Below are 18709 nucleotides of genomic sequence, written 5' to 3'. Positions count from 1 at the left end.
CTACGTGGCTATTATAATCCCTATCCCTATAGGATGCTGGTGGCCTAACATCCTTTGCTGGCAATTTCAATAAGTATCTCGGTATGCTTTACAAACGTGAGAATACTAAACCGCTTGACGAAGGTGATCAGGTGGAGAGGGCAATCAAGAGTGCTACTGATATCAACCACGGTAGCGCTCGGATGCTCCTAGGAATACAACGCTTCGGAATTCTTGTCCTGGCAGTGTCACTTTTTGTCTCCGTGGCGCTTAATTTGTGGTGGACGTTTCTGAGCAGTAAACCGGAGGTGCAAAACAAAAAAGTAACACCATGCAGCGCCTCAGAGGCTCAACGATCCCCATATAGTAAGTCCCTACGCTTTCACATCCTAAAGGCCAAATTAGGATATCTAACCACTCACTTTCATTAGCCGGACTCGCACTCGATGTTCCAACTCGGTACTCCCTCCACAATGAGTACCTGAGCTCCAACAAAACTCATGCTGACCATATGTGGGACACCTTGAGCATTGATGCTATGGTCATTGCCCCCACAATAGACTGGGCTAGAAATCGAGGTCTATCGGACTCCTGGGACTTTCCATGGGACGCAAATAGAAAGATCTACTTCTTGAAAGTGTTCCACCAGCTACACTGTTTAGTAAGTGCATCATTTGGTTATTGGTCTTGTGCTGGGACTTTGTCAATAGCGCTAAAACAAGGGAAGTAATACCGACCGGGGAATACTGACTGTTACCTGTAGAAGGCAATGCGTAAATCCTTTCACCAACTGTGGTCTCATCAGGAAAGTACTGAATCGCCTGAGCACATAGAGCACTGTCTTGACAACCTACGGCAGGACGTTATTTGCAAAGCGGACGACACACCCATGCCATCTCTTGAGCTCATTAATGGCGCTGGTGAGGGGCAAATAATGCACTGCAAGGACTTTGACCGGCTCGTTGCCTGGACAAAGCACCCTGACCGTAATGCGTGCTATAAACGACTGACTGATGATAACCCCGACCTACCTAGTATTGAGCGGTACGCTTTTTGTCCGCCAGATAGTGAACATTTCGCGGCTATGAGTCTGTATTTCAAAAAGCATGGACATGCTATGGGTCTGCTTGCAGCTCGGTAGCCAAATCGAAATACGACATTCAGGGTTATTGGTCTCGATAAGTCTCGTAATCAGCCAATTTGCATTGGCACATGGAGGAGTGGAAGACTAGTCGACAGAAAGACACAGGTATCATCGCGGAGACCCAATCTGGAGAAAAACGTATTGGATTCCGCGAAGACGATCTAAGAAACTGAGGAGCAGATCCAAAGCATGGGAATGGATCATGATGAAACTGGTTACGTGTGCTTCTGTATCTTATATTCCGGTCTATCATCTAAATAGCTAAATAAGCTGCGAGGGCGGAAATCAAACCGTATCAGGTGGATGGTATCTTTATATATTCCCTGTCAACGGTAGATCGACCATGCCATTATGCATATATTTATTCAGGTAAATAGCAACAAACTAAGCTAAGACGCGACGAAGTCTTAAGTAACTGTAAAGCTAAACTGCGTGAAGTCTTCCACCCTTGAACTTGCCCCAAGCCAAAAAGAATATGCGCCTCTTTGCACCTTCGACTCCCCATTCATATAGTAACCCAGATCCTTATATGAAATGACAAAAGCCACTTCTTTACCCACCCCAGCACCCAGACCAACCTTTTCAATCCTCACTAGCCGCTTAACAAGGAACACGATCCCCGTTGTTCTGTTCGGCCGATAGTAGACTTGGACAGCCTCCCTTCCCAGCGATAGAGCCTGTATTGGTCATGTTAGCGCGAACCTCCAGGCTACTATGCCGACCCCTCGCGATCGGCGCTGAAATACTGAAATTCGTATACCTCAGCACAAATCCGGATGGCATTGGCGAATGCCGCGAGAGCAGAGGAACTGATAAGTCAAGTTAAATCCTAAGATGCTATCTACTTGGGCCGTGTTATTACCTGGAAGACAGTCATTAAAAACCAGTGCGGCAGACATATCTTGTGGTAGACTGATAGGCAGCTTGCCGCTAGGATTCACCTCGCCGATCAAGATCTAGGCCAGGGCATCGCCGGTGAATTCACCACCGAGGAAAAAGTGGAGAATGGCATTATTGCAAAGGGTTGAGTTATTGAGCACAAAGGGCTGGCAGCCGGAGAGGATCAGGACAGTTGGGATGGGGACGTCTAGCACGGCGTCCAGGAATTGCTGTTGAGTCCCTGGGAAGTCCATGTCTGCGTGAGTGAAGAATTCCCCTTCAGTGCGTTTGGTTGCCAGGGGGTCTGTTAGCCCTATGGATAGCGAGCCAAGGACTAGGACTGCAAAGCCGGCTTTTTTTAGCTGCCGCTACGGCAGTGGGAATGTTGTTGGTTTCCGTGTTGATGAAGCCCACCGCATGGGCGACGTCTGCGTTGCCGGCGCCGAGCTGGGCTTGCAGACTTTGGTAGAGCGAGTTGCCGTACTTGGGGCCAATGGAGTTAGCCGGCGCATAGGAGCCATGGTTGCGGATGTCGGCGAAGGGACCTAAGAAGGCCACTTTGGTGTGTGCTTTCCGTAGAATGCCGTCATTCTTGAGTAGGACGATGATTCTTTGGCAATATCGCGAGCGGCCTCAAGGTGAGCGAGAGCACGAAGGATCCTGTTCATATGGATTGAGTTAGGAAGAAAATTATTAAAGAACCGGTTAGAAACTTTATCTCAAGGGTTCTCAACGCAGCTTCATCAATTAAGTCTACAACATGTGGGTATCGGCCGCCGCAAGAACAAGATTAGGAAACACAGCTGGCAACCCTGGGCTCAACTCCATCTGCAACCTAGCCTTAAGGGCCAACAGCGTAGCCTCAGCGTACGAACTCGCCACCTTAGTCTCAGTACACAGATGCGCAATCGATTTGGCATCAGACAAAATAACACCATCAAAGCCAAGCTTCCGTCGCAAGATATCCCTCACGAGATACAGATTCGCGGACATGGGTACTAGATCTACCGACGCATAAGACACCATGACAGCGGCAGGTTCAGCTTCCAGCGCACGGATATATGGACGCAGCTTGTCATTGTAGATGTGGTTGATCACGCCGTATATACTAGCAGCATTCACACCGCCACGAATGTCGCCGTAGAAGAAGTGCTTGATGGTCATGGCAACTTTGATATTCCCTGATTCGTCTGTGTGCTCCATATTCTAGACATAGACATGGGCAAATTCGCCTGTTAGGTAGGAATCCTCTCCAAAGCTAGTTGCCTTAGAGTGCGTATGAAGACCGGTCGATATACGATACTTGCAGCTCACCAACGCGCCCGTACCTGGGCTCCTAGGCTATGTCTAACGGTGGAGACAGACGTTACTCCTATAGCGAGCTGCTCCTCACGAAGTGCAACAACACCCTCCGTAAACAGCGGCATGTTGAATGTAGCCACTCTTGCGGAGGGAATATAGTACCCTCTGGCAGATAAAATTGTTGATAGAGTCCGTAACAGTGATGAATGGGATACGAAGTTGACTCTCGTTGGTCTGTCTCAGTCGTGCCTCATTTGTGAGAGGGAGAGACTCGTTAGCCCAGTTAAGCGTTGCACCAAAGCCTGAAATGTCAGTTATGTTCAAGTAGTTATGATGAGTAGAGTCCTAACCTATGTTTCCATTCTGATACTTCTCCTGTTGCGTATCATATTTCCCTTCGTTTATCTTGGGGCCTAGACTTAGGAGACGACGAATGCCACCCATTTGACCAACCTTTCCTTCGTGAGTTGTTGCTTGTGTTGAATTTGACGAGATAGAGTTACTGAGAGCTGTGTGGCAGAGTGCCATTACAGCAAAACCAAGCTGGAAATGCCCCATGATTGGCAGTGTGCATGGCTCGTGAGCAGTTCCAGTAGGAATAGTCTCAACCAGAGTTCAAGGCACCCGCACGGTAGTTTGAGCTGAGTCTGACGAATTGAGATCCTACCAGGACTCTTATATCCTATTACTATACATAACAGGAGGCATTAGGATTGGATCATTGCGGTGGAGCATCACGAAATGTGGAGCGCTCCCGAAGGCCAACTTGACGGTTCGGGGGTTCGCCCGAGGTGGAGCAAAGGGGGCCCGGGATCCTCTATGATGGAGATCGCGTATTCCGACAGTCGCAAGTTGGGCCAAGGAGGCATCTATTGGCTTCTGTGAACAGTGGAGCTATCCCTGTGAATGTAGTGTCTGGAAAAGGTTTTTTTTTTGGCAGGAAATGTTTTAGTGTAGAGCACTACAAGCTAGACTTCGCACGCAGGTAGAGTTGGGAGGGTGGTTATATCGTACATTCGTTTACGAGGATTTAACGAACATACAAAATACCAATATCTTCAAGAAAACATTGTCAATTGTGATGAATGATATCCACAGAGACGCCAGCAGCCATTGCTGCTGGGGATGTACAGGCTCATCCCTAATTTCCACCATCTTCTTCTCTAGCAGCGCGGTCATTTCCCTCGCCACCTGTTGGTAATCCCTTTCATGATATACATTAAACAGCTCCAATGGGTATTGCTCACAGTCGAACAGCTCCCACTCCTTATGTTCCTCCCCTCCCGAGCGTGCGCCCTTGACGCCCAAGGGCTCATTGTACCAATAGATCAACTTATACGTCTGATTACGTATACCGTAGTTCGCATATGCATGATGGATGACATCGTTATGCATCCAGTACCGGTGATATGCTACCTGTTTTCAGGACACCGGGGTGCATAGGAGCGGACGGAAGGACGTGCCTTGCATGTACGAAATGGGGAGCATCGCATAGTCCGATCAGGTAGTCGCAAAGTCAACGTTGCAGATTATATCATCACATACTGGGCCGGCCCTAATCTCCCTGGGGTACCTGATCAGGAATGGCATTTGGAAAGACTCTTCGTACATGAATCACGTATCGAACAGCTACGCTCACCGAGAAAGAAGCCTTCATTAGACGTGTAAATTACAATCATGTTTTCAGCTAGCTCAGGCGTCCCATCTAGGTAGTCTATCTACCGCCCGACGTTGTCATCAACGGACTGAATGGCATGAAGATAGCGTTGCATGTATCGCTGAAACTTAAACTCGGCCAACTCAGGGTGACTTTGAAAGGTAAAGCCAGTGCCATCATCCTTGCCAATCACCCTCATTGACCAAAGTTCCACATCTGTAGTTGGTGCAGGAATCTTGCGCTCAGAATTCCCTTTTTCTTGAATCCCGGGCTCGCCAACTCGGCGACCACCATCCGGCTGAACCAGTCCGAGGTCCTGATACGTAAAGTCTTCGGCGACGCGCATTTTCGCGACCTTGCCCGCCTTAGCACGATTCCTATAGTTGTCTGAGAATGTATCGGGCAGGCTCACGGGATCTGTATACAGCTGCTTGTGTTTATCGTTGCATTCCCACGGACCGGTAGGGCACCTTATGATGGCACAAGAGGAAGAACGAACGGTTGCGATCTCGAGTCTTGATCCAGTTCAGTGATATGTTAGTAATGATGTCAGTGACATATCCTGGCTCAATATGCTCTCCATCCGGTTCTGTGAAATCTGGATCCCAGTAGTGGCCTTGGTCCGGTAGAACAGACCAGTAGTCGAACCCCGTGGGCTGGCTGTCCACACTCTCTCCAAGGTGCCATTTTCCGACCATGGCAGTTTGATAGCCGCCCGTCCGAAGATGTTTTGCAACATTAGGAATGTGCTTTTTGATCTTTGACTCGTTAATATGGCCATCTTAATGTCGGGAATAAGGGCAAAAGTGACGCACGTGGTCATCCAGAGTCTTATGCTAACATCACCTGCTAGACCAAAGGGAGATCTCTCGAGGAAATGGAACTGGGTAAGTCTTATGTCAATGATCAATCGAATCAAGAATTAACCGATCCAGACATCAATAAAAAGGGTACGCGTATTGATATGGAAGGGTCCAATGGAATGACCCGCGGCGATAGAGAAAAAGGTGCTCCCCTCGAAAGAGAAACGCCAATTGGGACGAAGAATTAAGGAGGATCTTTGCATTCGGCTTGATGACCTTACGCCACCCTTTCCGCCAGAATTGGTCGGGGTGGCAAGATAAATAAATTGATCTAGTTGCATCATACTCTATATTACCCCTTCAGAAAAGATACCGCTGGTTCTCCACTAGTTGCTCAATTGCGAAAGACGATATTGAATCTAACCATCACAATGCCTATTATGGCCTGTAAATTGGTGCTTTATTGGATAGAGTGAAGTGTTGAATTCCTTTGTCATGAGACCAGATCCAAAAGGATCTATTATTCCCCTAGATAGTCCTACTTGCCCATGCTCAGTATCAGAAATTTAATCGTTTCTTGACTGTCCGATGCACTTTCAACACGGGTCTTTCTAGTTTAGAATATTTGGCTTTGGCCGAGTAGGTAAGCGACGAATTCCTCGACACTAGACTCGCGGCCTATGTTCCACCTCGTCCTAGAGTTTCACTTGATCTAAGACATATGAAGTTTGGAGCAAGAGGACTTGTTGGAAGACTCGCTTAGCCCACCTGAAGGTAAATATTTTTCCAACATGCGCTAAGAACCGAAATTCTGATAGAACCTATGTTAATCTCTTCTGGGGCAGTACAAATACTGGAGTTCAAAATTAGCTTCTGGGTGCAGGATTTAAATAGTTAGCGTCACATAGAGAAGTTAAGATATTGGGCGAAGCACTCACCTTGCAGATCAGTGTAATGTTAGGGTGACATGGCGTCAAGTACAAGCATTAGGCTAATACTGTCCCTGTACGGCCACATCAACCCCTAGCTCTTCCTACTTCCTATTCGCTTCGTACCCTTGTACCTAATGATTCCTGGTGAGACCTCTTTGGGAATGCTTTATACCGTCGAGATGCACCAGTTCCTACATCCTCGGCTTCAAGTGTTCTTGTGTCTGTGCCTATCAAGGTGGAGCTAAGACCTTAAAAGTGGATCCCTTTTGTCGACCAATACTCTTTCCTCGTAGGAATTTCACCTTTTGTAGCTGCATTGTGCGCTAGCAAAAAAAAAAGTGGTCTATGGTGGTGGTACGTAGTAGACAAAGAAGAATGCCGACACTCCTAAGCAACAAAACATGTCATTATGGACAGAGGAATTTTGCTCGGTTATATGAAAGGGATTTCCGACAATCTCGCGACAGTCCGAAATAACCAACTTCCCCCAAGCCTTGGCCTAGGTACTAACGCTTGATAGAGTCAGTCATGCACAGATCCCTGGAGAGACCCGCCCTCACGATCGCCGCTTCATCGCTCATATCCTGTCCAAATCTCTTACGAAATACACAACCTCCCCAATAACAATCAACACATCCATGCGGACGGTCAGCCAACACTTGACCGGTGGTGTGCGAAGTTTCGGAGTAATGACATGTACCTTCTTTAATAATCTGAATCGCATAATAAATATCTGGGCGCCGACGTACATAAATCAGAACTGGGTTCTATCTCCGCCATGATGAACGACAACCTCCAAGAGTCGTCGGCTATCTAATCAAGTCCATTGCCTTCTATATCATGGTGCTCGCCTTGCAACGACTTACCAAATTCCTAAGCCTTATTTCCCGCAGCTGCCATGGGAACAAGAACGTTCAGCTACGCCGCGCCAATCACAGCGCTCCTAGGCTTTTTCATGGCCCGTGCTACCCATCCAACATCGTTCCGATGGCATGTTAGCACCTTAAGCGCGCTCGGAGACGTGGTTTACCTTGCCTGTGCCTCTGTTATGCCGAGTCAGGCTGCCATGAGATGTATTGGAGCTGCTCTGGAGATTGACACTAACGCTGCCATCCACGCGTATGGCCGAACCGGCTCATCCGATACCCTGATTCCAACCAGAAACATAGTAGATGCGGTGTACTTTGTCTATGCCATCCAGGAAGGCGTCATCAATAATTTTATCAACACCTTCGCCTTGATTTACGGCTGGTACCATGTACACGCTATTGATCAGCCGATGGACCTGACCGTTGGAAGAGCTCATTCCCGTACACCCGAATTTTACGCTATAGAGTGTGGCGCTGATTACCCTGACGAGGAATACCCGTAGCTGCACGGCTGAGTCAAGAATTACAAGATCGCGAGATCGATTTTGCCTGGTCTGCGCGAAACGGACAGTTGTAGAAGACAGAGACTGGACTCTGACTAGTGGTCTCTGGTGCTGTATACTAAGTGGCCTACGAACCAGCGGGGAACTATCAATTATGTTCCAGTGCATATTCCACCGACGCGGTCGTTGCATATGTGGGATTCAACTTCTATAGCGACAAATAGGCGCCCGGGATTCCACCTGCTCGTTAATTGAACATCAACATGCTCTGGCCGATGCTAGTTACGAAAGCGCCTCCGGGTATAGCCGAAGATATTCATGATGCCGAACCATATGAATTTCACTGAAATATATCTGCCCCTGTGTATCGTCGTTGATGTATCGTTAGACCCTGGCCAATCCGTTTGTTTTGCTTGTTTCTGATGTTACGTCCCTGTGGTTGATTATGGTATGAGACTGCGTACCTTGTATGTCTGCGGCAAGGCCATTCATTTTTGCCTATTCATTAGGAATTGAGCTGCTAGCCCGTGGTTCAGAACTGTAAGTCTCACAATAGCGACAAATATTCGTTTGAGAAGTATATTGGACCAGTGTACTTTGACACGATAGGCTATGGCTCCCATAATGATTGGAAATCCTTGAGCCTTTATTGTAATAGACTGACAAATGCAGAAGTGTCTAAGTTTACCTGGTAGAATGTCTCATATCGTCTCTAACCTACGCCCAATTCACATCGTCTAACCTTTCCGCCTAGGTCATCCTTAATGCCGGAGTTCCATTTCATAACTAGGGCTGAGAGGCTTTTAGATAAATTCGTGCAATGATAGCTTCGAACTTCCGAGTACCTAATTCGCGTGAGATCAATAGAACACGGCGGATAGGGAAAGATCAGCATACATCATCATCATCATCATCATCATCATCCTCCACGCGTCTAGCTCCAGGCCACGGTCGGTAATCGATCAGCCAAACTTTTCCGACACCACAGGGTCGTCTGTGGGGTGCAAAGGAGCACACGCTATGGAAATCCTCTTAGATGCGTCGAGCGCGAGCGTCTCTTGAGGAAGGCTGATAGCTATAAGCTTATTAGGATAGCGATCCCCTGTCGACCGTGTAGTTATATGGGGTGTCATGCAGAAGAGCTTATGTACTTTCGGGTTTCTAGTTAGGGCAAATCTGAGAAAATAGAACCGGCTTCCGCTGAAGGAATGCCTCCATTCAGTAATGAGCGAAGGCTTTGTTATGTCCGTAACCTGAAACTCGATATTAATCCGTTTCAAGGCTATTTGTTTCCTAAATTGTTGTCGCGTGTTTAGGAAGCACTTTACTCTTCGCGTATTGTATCTCAACATTGGAGTACTATGTATCTTCCATGACTCCACCATTATTACTAGTTAAGGCTGAATCTACAGGGAATATAAGAATGTTTCCATATCAATGTTATAGAACAGTCCACGAAGGCTGCACCCTCATAGGTACATCCAGATACAATGGGCTACCTGTCGCCCCACTTAGAAGGCTATGTAGCCACAATCGATGATGGTTTGATCTGCCGTTTCATCAGTACAACCCTTTATACTAAGCAAAATCAATAGCAATCAAACTGATCGCTCATATACAACGGGCCCCCTGGACCAGTAAGCAGTCGGAATATTGGCCATTAAATGAAACATCTATTTACATTACATCAGTGCCTTGTCGCCTTGCCCTGTCGCCTGCTTTCTGCTCTTTGATCCTATTATATTTCTACAACAATAGGGTCATTTGATAATGATAGACCGTCTCCGTCCATGCAAGCAGCATTAACCATGAGGGTAGAAGATCTCTCGTTCCGACGTGGACCAACCATTTCCTTTGCTACAGTGAATATTGCAGACAGCAAAACCATTGCAGCGTCCCACAACAATTGTGGTTGAAAAAGTTCTGTACAGGAAATACCAGAGAGCTTTGAAAGACCTAAGCAGTACCTCTCCCACCAACCCTGAGAGCTGTCCCAATGTACCCGTTCCACCCCATAGGCCGTATGAACATGCCCAAACACATGTAGTAAAGGGCGGATCTTCCACAACTCTTGAAGCAAAAAAGGGCAACCTTCCGGCGATCCCTGGTACCAGTCTAAGTGGAACTTCGGCGGAGTATGTGTCACCAATATATCGGTCGATTCAGGGATGTTGCCACGCCAAGGATCGTGATCCACCGGGTATTGAAATGCATTTTCAGGTCCGCCACAAAGAGGAACTTGCGGCGCCCCATAAATATTTACCTGGCGTTGCACATCGGAGAAGGAGCCGGGAAACGTCAGAGAAACGGAAGTTTGTTGTAAGTAATGTATTTCACCCCAGTCAAACATCATGTGTGGTGGCTGACACGAAGCAGTCCTTTCGCGACGAAGACTACTGACTGAGTATGTAGCGTCGTCAGGTATTCGAGAACAGGCATCGAAAAATCTATCACTATTACCGCATATCACAACCTTGTGTGGATGCGGTAGTGATTTAAGCCAATTAATGGTATCCTGAATCTCCACTGCGCTACCGTTGAGGCTCAAATCTCCGGCATGGATGAGGATCTCGCCATATGGGATGTCACACCTCTGGGAGTGAGTGTCAGAGACACAGACCACTCGGATGGGTGGCCATCGCTGATATCCCGACGACGCAAGTTTCCAGATCAAGTAATTTGAGAATGTATAGACTGCCCAGACTATTGTCGTAAGAGGGGATGACGCGACTTGACGAAACCCTCTTCGAAACAATCGGAATTTTGAGCGGATCCAGTCTATCCCGATCATTGTAAGGCTATATTGTAGCTTGTGGACGTCTATGTACAGCTAAATAAACCTGAGCGCGAGTATTAATACCATGTATTCGCCTAGGCAGTCCCTTGGTGACGTGGGCCGTCCAATTCGTATGCACCCTGTGCTAACCAGCGGTCACCAATCATTCAAGGGACCATGTCAGGGTTACATTGAACTTCCCCACAGGCACCCTTCTGGATACGAGCCCTGATGACCCACTTCAATCTGACGCTTTTTGTTCTATGAGGGACGGTGAATGTAATGATGTGTTTACTAAAGCTATCAAATACCAGTGAGTGACCATCCTAATCAGTATGTTCTGGCGTGGAGTTGCTTTTGGCGCAGTCAGTAGTACTATGAAGATAGGGCGTGTCTTAGTAATACTGGTCTCGTCGTCTTCACGAGTAACCAATTTTTTATAGCTTTTCACCCTTTCCGGCCTTAGTCCTATCATATAACAAGTTCGCGCGACTTGGCACACGGCATAAGGCTGCACTGATAACGCGTCCAATCTTTCGATACGGCAGGCGAGTCTGGAACAGCAACCGTGCCCTGAAACAACAATTTGAGAGGAGGGTTTTGCCTGGCGACTTCCAATCAGGCACCGGTTGAACCAAAGATCGTTAGGTGATGTGCGATATGCTTCTCTTACATTCTTCTTCTCTTTCATCAAGTCCAACGAGGCCAGAGTAAAGGCGCTGAGATGTGGAAGAAGCGTATCTCCTTAGGTATTTACATGTCCGAATTTATTCACCTTGGAAGGACTACTACCGTTCTGTTCATACCTTCGGCCGGACAAAGTGTCGCGACCCGGTCCAGCTTACAAGATCCTCTCCGTCCAAGTGCGGGTATCCATATATAATCGATAGGCTGAAAGACCGACGGACAACAACAATATGATCCGGAACCATAAGAGCCTTCTACCTCCTCTGGCAATGCTCACAACAGGACCTAACGGGTGAAGATTTGTTGTCTGTGCCGACGACGAGTGTGATACCAAACCAACGGCGGACTAGAAGGGACCCGGCAATCAGGGCTGTACGGCTGTACCGCAAATCCAACTAGTCGCAGAAGCTTGGAACTTCAGGAGCTGGACAGCTATTAGGTTGTACTTTATGTATCGGAGGATGGCTGCTGTTCCCGCAATTCCCAGGCTGAATATTAGTCCGGGGATGAGGATATTTGTATCCCTCCCCAGTTTATTTGGGACTGGTTTAATGCCTGGGGTTGTGAGGCATTATCTGTCATGGGAGCATGCTGATGCCTGGAGCAAATTTTCTCTATACCGCCTTAGCTTATCAATGTTTGGCGTTATGCAATACACAAGGTCTCCACAATCGCTTAGCCAGAGCTCCGTTGCTTTACCAGGGATACGCAGTAAGTGATATGGAAGAGTGAAAGTGGATGCAAGACATAAAAAAAGGTAAATACTTTTTTACACGATGAAGCTCCTACGCGCACCGAGTCGGGCCAGGCCAAACGACCTGCCAATATAACATGCCTAATTACAGAGATGCTGACAAGGAAGCCGCAGCAAATCGGTGCTTTAGTTTGATACCATTCCGGTCCCTGTTGCTTTTTTCGTTGTCTACAACTCATTATCACAGCACTTTTACAGCAGACATACTTGAACGAGATCAGGAGACTGTAAATATCAAAATCTAAGGTACTATTAGATGAAGGTAGTAGCATTAACTTTACATTAGCATGTATTGAAATAATCATAGATTTATCTAACATCCTTACTGCATGTTTTCACATCTTATATCCAGCTACCTTTGAGAGTGGTTTCTACATGTTCGTCCCCAACCCAATATTGGGTCTTTTTATTGCCACCCTCACGTTTCGCCCCTGACTGTCATGGATCATACGACTTGATAGTATGCTATTGGTGACTATTCCACTGCTATCTAAAGCCCTCAAAACTTCAAGAAGTCATGATGTATATGTGTGCATCAAGGTTCCATATCCAGGAAGAGGAACACCTGTCTATTGCTTTACACAGCTATTGACCCGTATAACTTGATACCACTCAGTCAGATTACCCTTCTCACGCACGCCCCGTCGTTACCTGTCTAAAACAGGCCTGTGAAGTCGTGTTATATAGAGCTATTATCCTCGAATATCGCTACTTTTAGAATAATATCTTATATTCCGGTACAGTACTCACCAAAACCATGATCCTCTTCTGGGACTAGTCAGCAAAAGAATGAAGCTTTCATTAAATACTAAGGTCAAATCCCTCAATCACAACCCTATCTTCGTCGTGCTGTTCAAAAGAAATGAAGGCCTATGCACCTCCTTTCCACTATCCGGGTGGTCATCCGGCCGCTCTCCTAGCTTCACATATAACTGATCCAGCCCCTGAGAGCGAAGCCATTGTCAAGCAGGAGAAACACGTAAGTCTCAAGTGTCCGGTTATATTGACGGAGACCTCCCCCCAGCCAATTGTTGATGCGAAGGCCTTCACGTCCATAGTCACTAACCGGCCAGAAATGCCGTCCTTGGAGATGAGCAATCAGTCCCCTTTCGGAAACAATCCCATTCAACCTTCTATATTAAATGACATATATTTTCAACCTTTTTGATGCTTTCGGTCTGAAATCGATATATATAAAAGCTAAAAGGCTACAAAACAATGCAAATCGAGAAACAATAATGGAGTTTGCCACTATCTCCTAGTATACCAGCCCTCCGCCTGAATGACTGGCTCAACACGCCTGGTGTACTACTCACTGTATTTTTTATAATATTTCCCCGGATAGAGCTACATGACTGCTCTAACGGCTCCCATAAAATATCATCCTTCGTCTTATCAGATCCCTGGCAGTTTTCAATATTAGGATCACACTATACACGCCTTCTTGAGCGGACACCAGGCGTGTTCTACAGGAATCAAGTCGGGCGAATAAGGTAGCCATTCTATGTATTTTATATTGTTGTTTTCCAGCCGGCCCTTGATACTCTTGGCTGTAGGGATACGCGCGTTGCCCTGCATCAAAATATGCTCGGTAGGATCAAAAATAGGAAGCGAAATGTCTTGCAAAACCGTAAGGTAAGATTGAGAAGAGTAGCCTTGCCTTTTTGAGTTGGGACCTTGCTCCAGGTATACTCAAGAGCCTCGATTCTTATCCTAAATAGCTGCCTATATCATTACCTGCATCCCCTTTCCATATAATAGGGTTACGTCTAGACTTTCTTCTACTGTTCGCCTTGAAAATTAAGGCGAAAAGCCCACTGTTGACGATGGCCAGACCCAAGTTTAACTGAGAACTTATTTGACCATATAATCCTAACCCAGTCGGCCACGATATAATCCTTACACCGAAGAGTCCAATGAAGGCGCGCTTCAGCAACCTCTTCAGTATATTTTCGGCCGCCATTGAGATTTCCATTCGCCATATCCTGACGCATGAACAATATCATAGTGTAGGATGTGATGATTTTATAGGGAACGAATTCTGCAACTTTCATATGAAATAACAGGATATTGCAGGATTAAATAATAACCTGCCGCTTATTGCGCTCAGTATAATTTTTCGGCCGGTCAGAATGTGATTTGGTTGTGTGGTTACGTCTTGAAGTTGCTCGGTCGGTGGAGGTGTAAATGGTTCAAATTGGTCTATCTAGAGCCTCTGCAATTTTTGGGCCCTGAAACAACACTAAACCGGGCCCCTTGAATAAAATCTCGCTCAGTTGAATTCAGCTTTGAATTACGAGTAATATTGGGGCTCAAGGCCCCTAGAGCCTTTCGTTGAGCCACGGCTCTAGGGTTGAGAAATGGGGTGGCCCGACGCGTTGTTTTGGCTTGGGCGGGAACTGGGTCCGATTACTCAAGACTTTCTGCAGTTAGTTAACTAGTTTAAACTAACTGTATACAGGTCACTGAAAGAACCTGTTGGAACACACCTTACAAGGCCCGCAGTTGATATAGTAGCACGTGAGGTTACGTACTACTCGCTGCGGTAAAATCCTTATCGCTCCCCAATAGCTTTAGAAACCAGTCATCCACCTCTGTATATGGTAGTACATAATTCAATGGAAACCTAGTCCCCTGCTCCTGCATTCTGCGGTTCCCATAGGTCATGAGGAATGTGCTTAAGGATAATGAATCTCGTTTTCCCTCCCCCACGCAATGATACTGTCGTAGTCCCGGCACGTTCTTGGAAGACTATAATTTGGCCGCAGCGTCGTACCTTCGATCGGATATCCCCAGGTGATAATTGTTGTATCAGCATGACACATGAGTGCCTGACGCACAATGTCGGCACAATGGTCTGTTCGGTTAGTAAAAAAAGTGTTCTACCAGTCACGATTGTGGGTAATATAGTGGGAGGTAGATCACGGAATAGGGCGATGGGGAAGAGAGACGTACCTAAATGCTCATGCACCTTTGCTTCCGACTCCTCCTCGTAAAAGACGTTCTCCCGAGACTCAAAATACTCCATTCTCGTTGCTTCCCAGAGGATTCTCTGTGTTTAGTGATATGGTATCAGACGAGCTGGTGAAACATAGATTTGATTGGAGCAAAAAATTACCACGCAGTGAAGCTGGTGAAAAACGGCCAGGTTGGCCAAGTATCCTCCGCCTCTGGACTTGGGGAGTTTGACGGAGGACAAAGGAGCGCCGATAGCCGATATCTCCGTTTCAGTTATTCTGAAGAACTCAACTGCGACGTGATGATGTTAGCATGCACTGTCGTCCTTGACCCTTCGGGTGGTAATCGTACCTCTCATAACTTCGTCCCAAGCCGCCTGGCCTTCAGGGGAGGCGGAGCGAAATGGAGAGTTTACGTCGTCGGTGAATCGGTTGGTAATATATTTATTGTTGATGTGGCGGTCAAAATATGCTGGGATTGGAGGAATAGTTAGAAGGCCCTTTGTACACGAGATGCGATCCTAGCACAAGGGGGTGTATACTTAACGGCCCAGTTGTGCAGCGACCAGCTTTCAGGCGGATGGCAATGTCTACGATCAACAGAATGCAAAGGATGGTAAATGTGGATAAGAGAACAAGTAGTCGCTTTGTGCGTAGAATAGAATATTGTCGGCGCTCTGGCGGTGCCAGTAAGTACTCGTTCTCTTGGTTCTGATCATTATCGCACTGAAGCTTTTCCATAACGGTGGACATGAGGATTGAAGCTCTGGGAAAGTGGGAGTAATAGACTAGGAGTAAGGAAATGTACGGGGACGTAGTTGGACGACGGCGTTGGTGGGCTGTTTAAATAGTAATTCTTTTCACCAGGCTAGCCCCTCTGCGTTACTCTTCTCGAGCCCACCTTGAAAGCAGCACTTGATGCCTGCGTCTATAATATACTGGCATATTCTATTTCCTACCTTAGGAATTGTTGAAGGGCCAATTTTTTTTCTAAAAGTACTGCCCTACAGTTGGATGAATCTTAAGTTGGTACAAACTATAATTTATAGTAAAGTCAGAGTTGAGAATCACTATATCTCTCATGCCTCCATTCTTCAGCTACATCTTGCCAGGTGAGATATATCATTAACACTATATAAGATTCAAAATCGCGCCAGGAAATATTAACTACGGCAGAGTGGGAAAGATCTTCGAATCCAGCGGAATTGGCAGATCGCTGCCGTCCGGTGGAGTGGGAATCTCATGCTCATGAATCCACTTCTCTACACTTTCCAGATCGCGACATTTGTGCCAGGTGTTGAAGTTGGCGAAGGGGTCTGGGGTTTGAGTCACCCACTCGTGAGGAATAATCCCGACATCAGCGTTGCACATGATGTTCTGACGCAGGATCTCAACGCAGTGCTCTGCCGGAGATTAGCTTTGTAATAGTCAGCCTATCCTCTCAACTCGCTTACGCAGATGCATCTTGACTGTGAATGGCCTATCGGTGAAAACTGCAGCGCGCTGCTCGGGGAAGTCGGGGTTATTGTAGTAATCCTGATGCATGGCTTGGCGCATCATGTTCAAGCACTGCCGGCGTCAGCTTCCAGCATCTTACTGTGCTTATAGTTCATCTGCAATACTCACATGAAGTTGGTGGCTGACCTCCAAGAAGCCGATATACCCTCCGCCGTATTCGGGAGTAAGTCGCGCAGCGTCTGGATCAGCTCCTGGGAGTTTCATAAACTCTTCCGGTGGAATGCTCGCATATTTAACTGGCGACGTCCGGATCAATCATCTAGTACCTTCCAGACAGAGAAACTGATTCGACTCACCGTATCCCCACTTGTCCCAGACTGCGTCCAATTCAGGGCTCGGGTCCCCGGTATACTCGGAAGGATACCCTAAAGTCCCGTTGAACTGGACTAATTTGAGTTCCGGAGAGATTTCTTTCAACACCGGTGCTGTTGCAACCCGCTGTCAGTGATCAATGTAGGGTGGATTGCAGATCCCCAAGCTTACAGTATGCTGAAGTATGTGACAGACAAAGTTCATCCAGGTTGGGACGTAGCTTCAAGCCCAGGAACAAGGCAAGCATATGGGTTCCCATGAGGGCAAAGAACACAATAGGAAGAATAATCTTGGGGATTTTGGCCCACTGGAAGCATCGCCCCCGGGATAATTTGGGTCTGTGATGTAACAAACCATCACTGGAACGAGACTCTTCATCCAGTGAGTCCAAATTCTCCGGCTTTTCCGCTTCTAATCGGGAATACGAGGGACTGTCAATGTCAAACATGATAGACGTGAGTGTGTGTAGGAGAATGGTAAGGCAAAGGCGGAAGTCTAGGTCTACCCAAGGCCAGGGTTTGACGTTCCACGCACAGGTTATAACCAGAGAAGACAGCCCTGAACCAAGGGAATCGGCGTTCATCCACAACTAGAAGGATCGACGAGCTAGAAGAGGCAGAAATTCTATCCGGCAATATCACGGGGGTTACATCCTAAATGCACCTCATAGTGTAAGCATCTAAATGAGGGGCATGTGCGCCTTCGAACCCTTGCTTGTAATGTTGTTTGATTGTGATAGGGCGAAATGTCGGGGTACAAAGATGGCTGACTTTGTTGGTACTGGTGCATTTCAGGAAGTGGGGAATAGCCGCCACCAGGTATAGGACAGATCTTGATATGCAGTGATACTGGAATTCGGGCTCATGCATGAATCTTGTGGAATACGTGGCCCTGTGGTTAGAGTAATAATTGAAAATATCTGTATCGTTCATGTGTATCACAGTATTACATGTATTTAACTGATCGTACAGCTTTCGTGTTTTTTTCAAGACGTCCGATATTGGGATGTATATGGCGTAAATGTGAAGTGCACCGTCTATCTTACCGCTGTTGCATACTGAAGCCATAGCAATGGTATGGCAATCACCTTCTGGGTTGGGATAGTCCAATCGCAAAAATGCCTCAATGGATTTGCGGTTGTTGTGGGGTTGACGGATATCCAGGAGCATAGGCCAGAGTCGGTCCAGATGATAAGTCCGAAGTGTTGCCAAATGCAAGGTGGATATAGGCGCTGGAGCATCAGGGATCATACCAAAGATATGCAGTTATGGCACCTTTCTGTTTACAGGAAGGCCTTCTACTCTACATACATATATAGAAGCCAGTACCTAGTTATTCTAACTCTCCAAACACCACGCATACCTTTTCTAAACTGCCAGAATCATTATCCCCATGAGACTCACGCCATCAGGTTATCCCCGATTCAAAACGGTTACCATGCTCCATTTGACTGTCTGCTTTCTGTTGGCTTTTGCCACTGCTGCCCCAGTTGCGCACGATCCAGCTCATGGTTCAGTCCAAGCTAGATCTCCCACGAACATATACCCTGGAGTCGGTCTTGCCGGAGATGAGGCCGATGCCCATGTGAAGCGTACGAACATCTATCCTGGTGTTGGTCTTGCGGGTGAAGAGAACGA

At 47.0% G+C, this 18709-nt stretch overlaps 7 protein-coding genes across 7 annotated transcripts; 2 read left to right on the top strand and 5 right to left on the bottom strand.

The window, feature by feature from the left end:
- Positions 1–182: 182 nt before the first annotated feature.
- On the top strand, positions 183–1120 carry BDW43DRAFT_302976 (uncharacterized protein; the record flags this gene model as incomplete). The annotated part of the gene is made up of 3 exons (XM_032045344.1): positions 183–345; positions 411–640; positions 743–1120. The coding sequence occupies 3 exons, from the start codon at positions 183–185 to the stop codon at positions 1118–1120; spliced, it is 771 nt and encodes a 256-aa protein (XP_031896551.1).
- Positions 1121–2079: 959 nt separating this feature from the next.
- Positions 2080–3429, bottom strand: BDW43DRAFT_314746 (glycoside hydrolase superfamily; the record flags this gene model as incomplete). Its single annotated transcript, XM_032047892.1, has 4 exons — positions 2080–2364; positions 2417–2612; positions 2760–3208; positions 3331–3429. 4 exons carry the CDS (start codon positions 3427–3429, stop codon positions 2080–2082), a joined length of 1029 nt encoding a protein of 342 aa, XP_031896550.1.
- Positions 3430–4324: 895 nt separating this feature from the next.
- BDW43DRAFT_302975 (alkaline-phosphatase-like protein) lies at positions 4325–6108 on the bottom strand (the record flags this gene model as incomplete). The annotated part of the gene is made up of 7 exons (XM_032045343.1): positions 4325–4360; positions 4436–4720; positions 4850–4905; positions 4938–4995; positions 5035–5368; positions 5421–5719; positions 6046–6108. 7 exons carry the CDS (start codon positions 6106–6108, stop codon positions 4325–4327), a joined length of 1131 nt encoding a protein of 376 aa, XP_031896549.1.
- Positions 6109–7594: 1486 nt separating this feature from the next.
- Positions 7595–8068, top strand: BDW43DRAFT_314744 (uncharacterized protein; the record flags this gene model as incomplete). The annotated part of the gene is made up of 1 exon (XM_032047891.1): positions 7595–8068. One exon carries the CDS (start codon positions 7595–7597, stop codon positions 8066–8068), a length of 474 nt encoding a protein of 157 aa, XP_031896548.1.
- A 1738-nt stretch (positions 8069–9806) lies between these two features.
- Positions 9807–11011, bottom strand: BDW43DRAFT_302974 (metallophosphatase domain-containing protein; the record flags this gene model as incomplete). The annotated part of the gene is made up of 2 exons (XM_032045342.1): positions 9807–10810; positions 10984–11011. The coding sequence occupies 2 exons, from the start codon at positions 11009–11011 to the stop codon at positions 9807–9809; spliced, it is 1032 nt and encodes a 343-aa protein (XP_031896547.1).
- A 3952-nt stretch (positions 11012–14963) lies between these two features.
- On the bottom strand, positions 14964–15995 carry BDW43DRAFT_314743 (oxidase ustYa family protein; the record flags this gene model as incomplete). Its single annotated transcript, XM_032047890.1, has 5 exons — positions 14964–15142; positions 15241–15337; positions 15404–15534; positions 15595–15714; positions 15785–15995. 5 exons carry the CDS (start codon positions 15993–15995, stop codon positions 14964–14966), a joined length of 738 nt encoding a protein of 245 aa, XP_031896546.1.
- Positions 15996–16409: 414 nt separating this feature from the next.
- BDW43DRAFT_314742 (oxidase ustYa family protein) lies at positions 16410–17520 on the bottom strand (the record flags this gene model as incomplete). Its single annotated transcript, XM_032047889.1, has 5 exons — positions 16410–16645; positions 16697–16811; positions 16869–16996; positions 17057–17185; positions 17244–17520. The coding sequence occupies 5 exons, from the start codon at positions 17518–17520 to the stop codon at positions 16410–16412; spliced, it is 885 nt and encodes a 294-aa protein (XP_031896545.1).
- Between the last annotated feature and the right edge of the window lie 1189 nt (positions 17521–18709).

The sequence above is a fragment of the Aspergillus alliaceus genome (assembly GCF_009176365.1).
Source record: "Aspergillus alliaceus strain CBS 536.65 unplaced genomic scaffold BDW43scaffold_50, whole genome shotgun sequence".
NCBI classification, from domain to species: Eukaryota; Fungi; Ascomycota; class Eurotiomycetes; order Eurotiales; family Aspergillaceae; genus Aspergillus; species Aspergillus alliaceus.
This window is presented reverse-complemented; position numbering and strand designations above follow the sequence as displayed.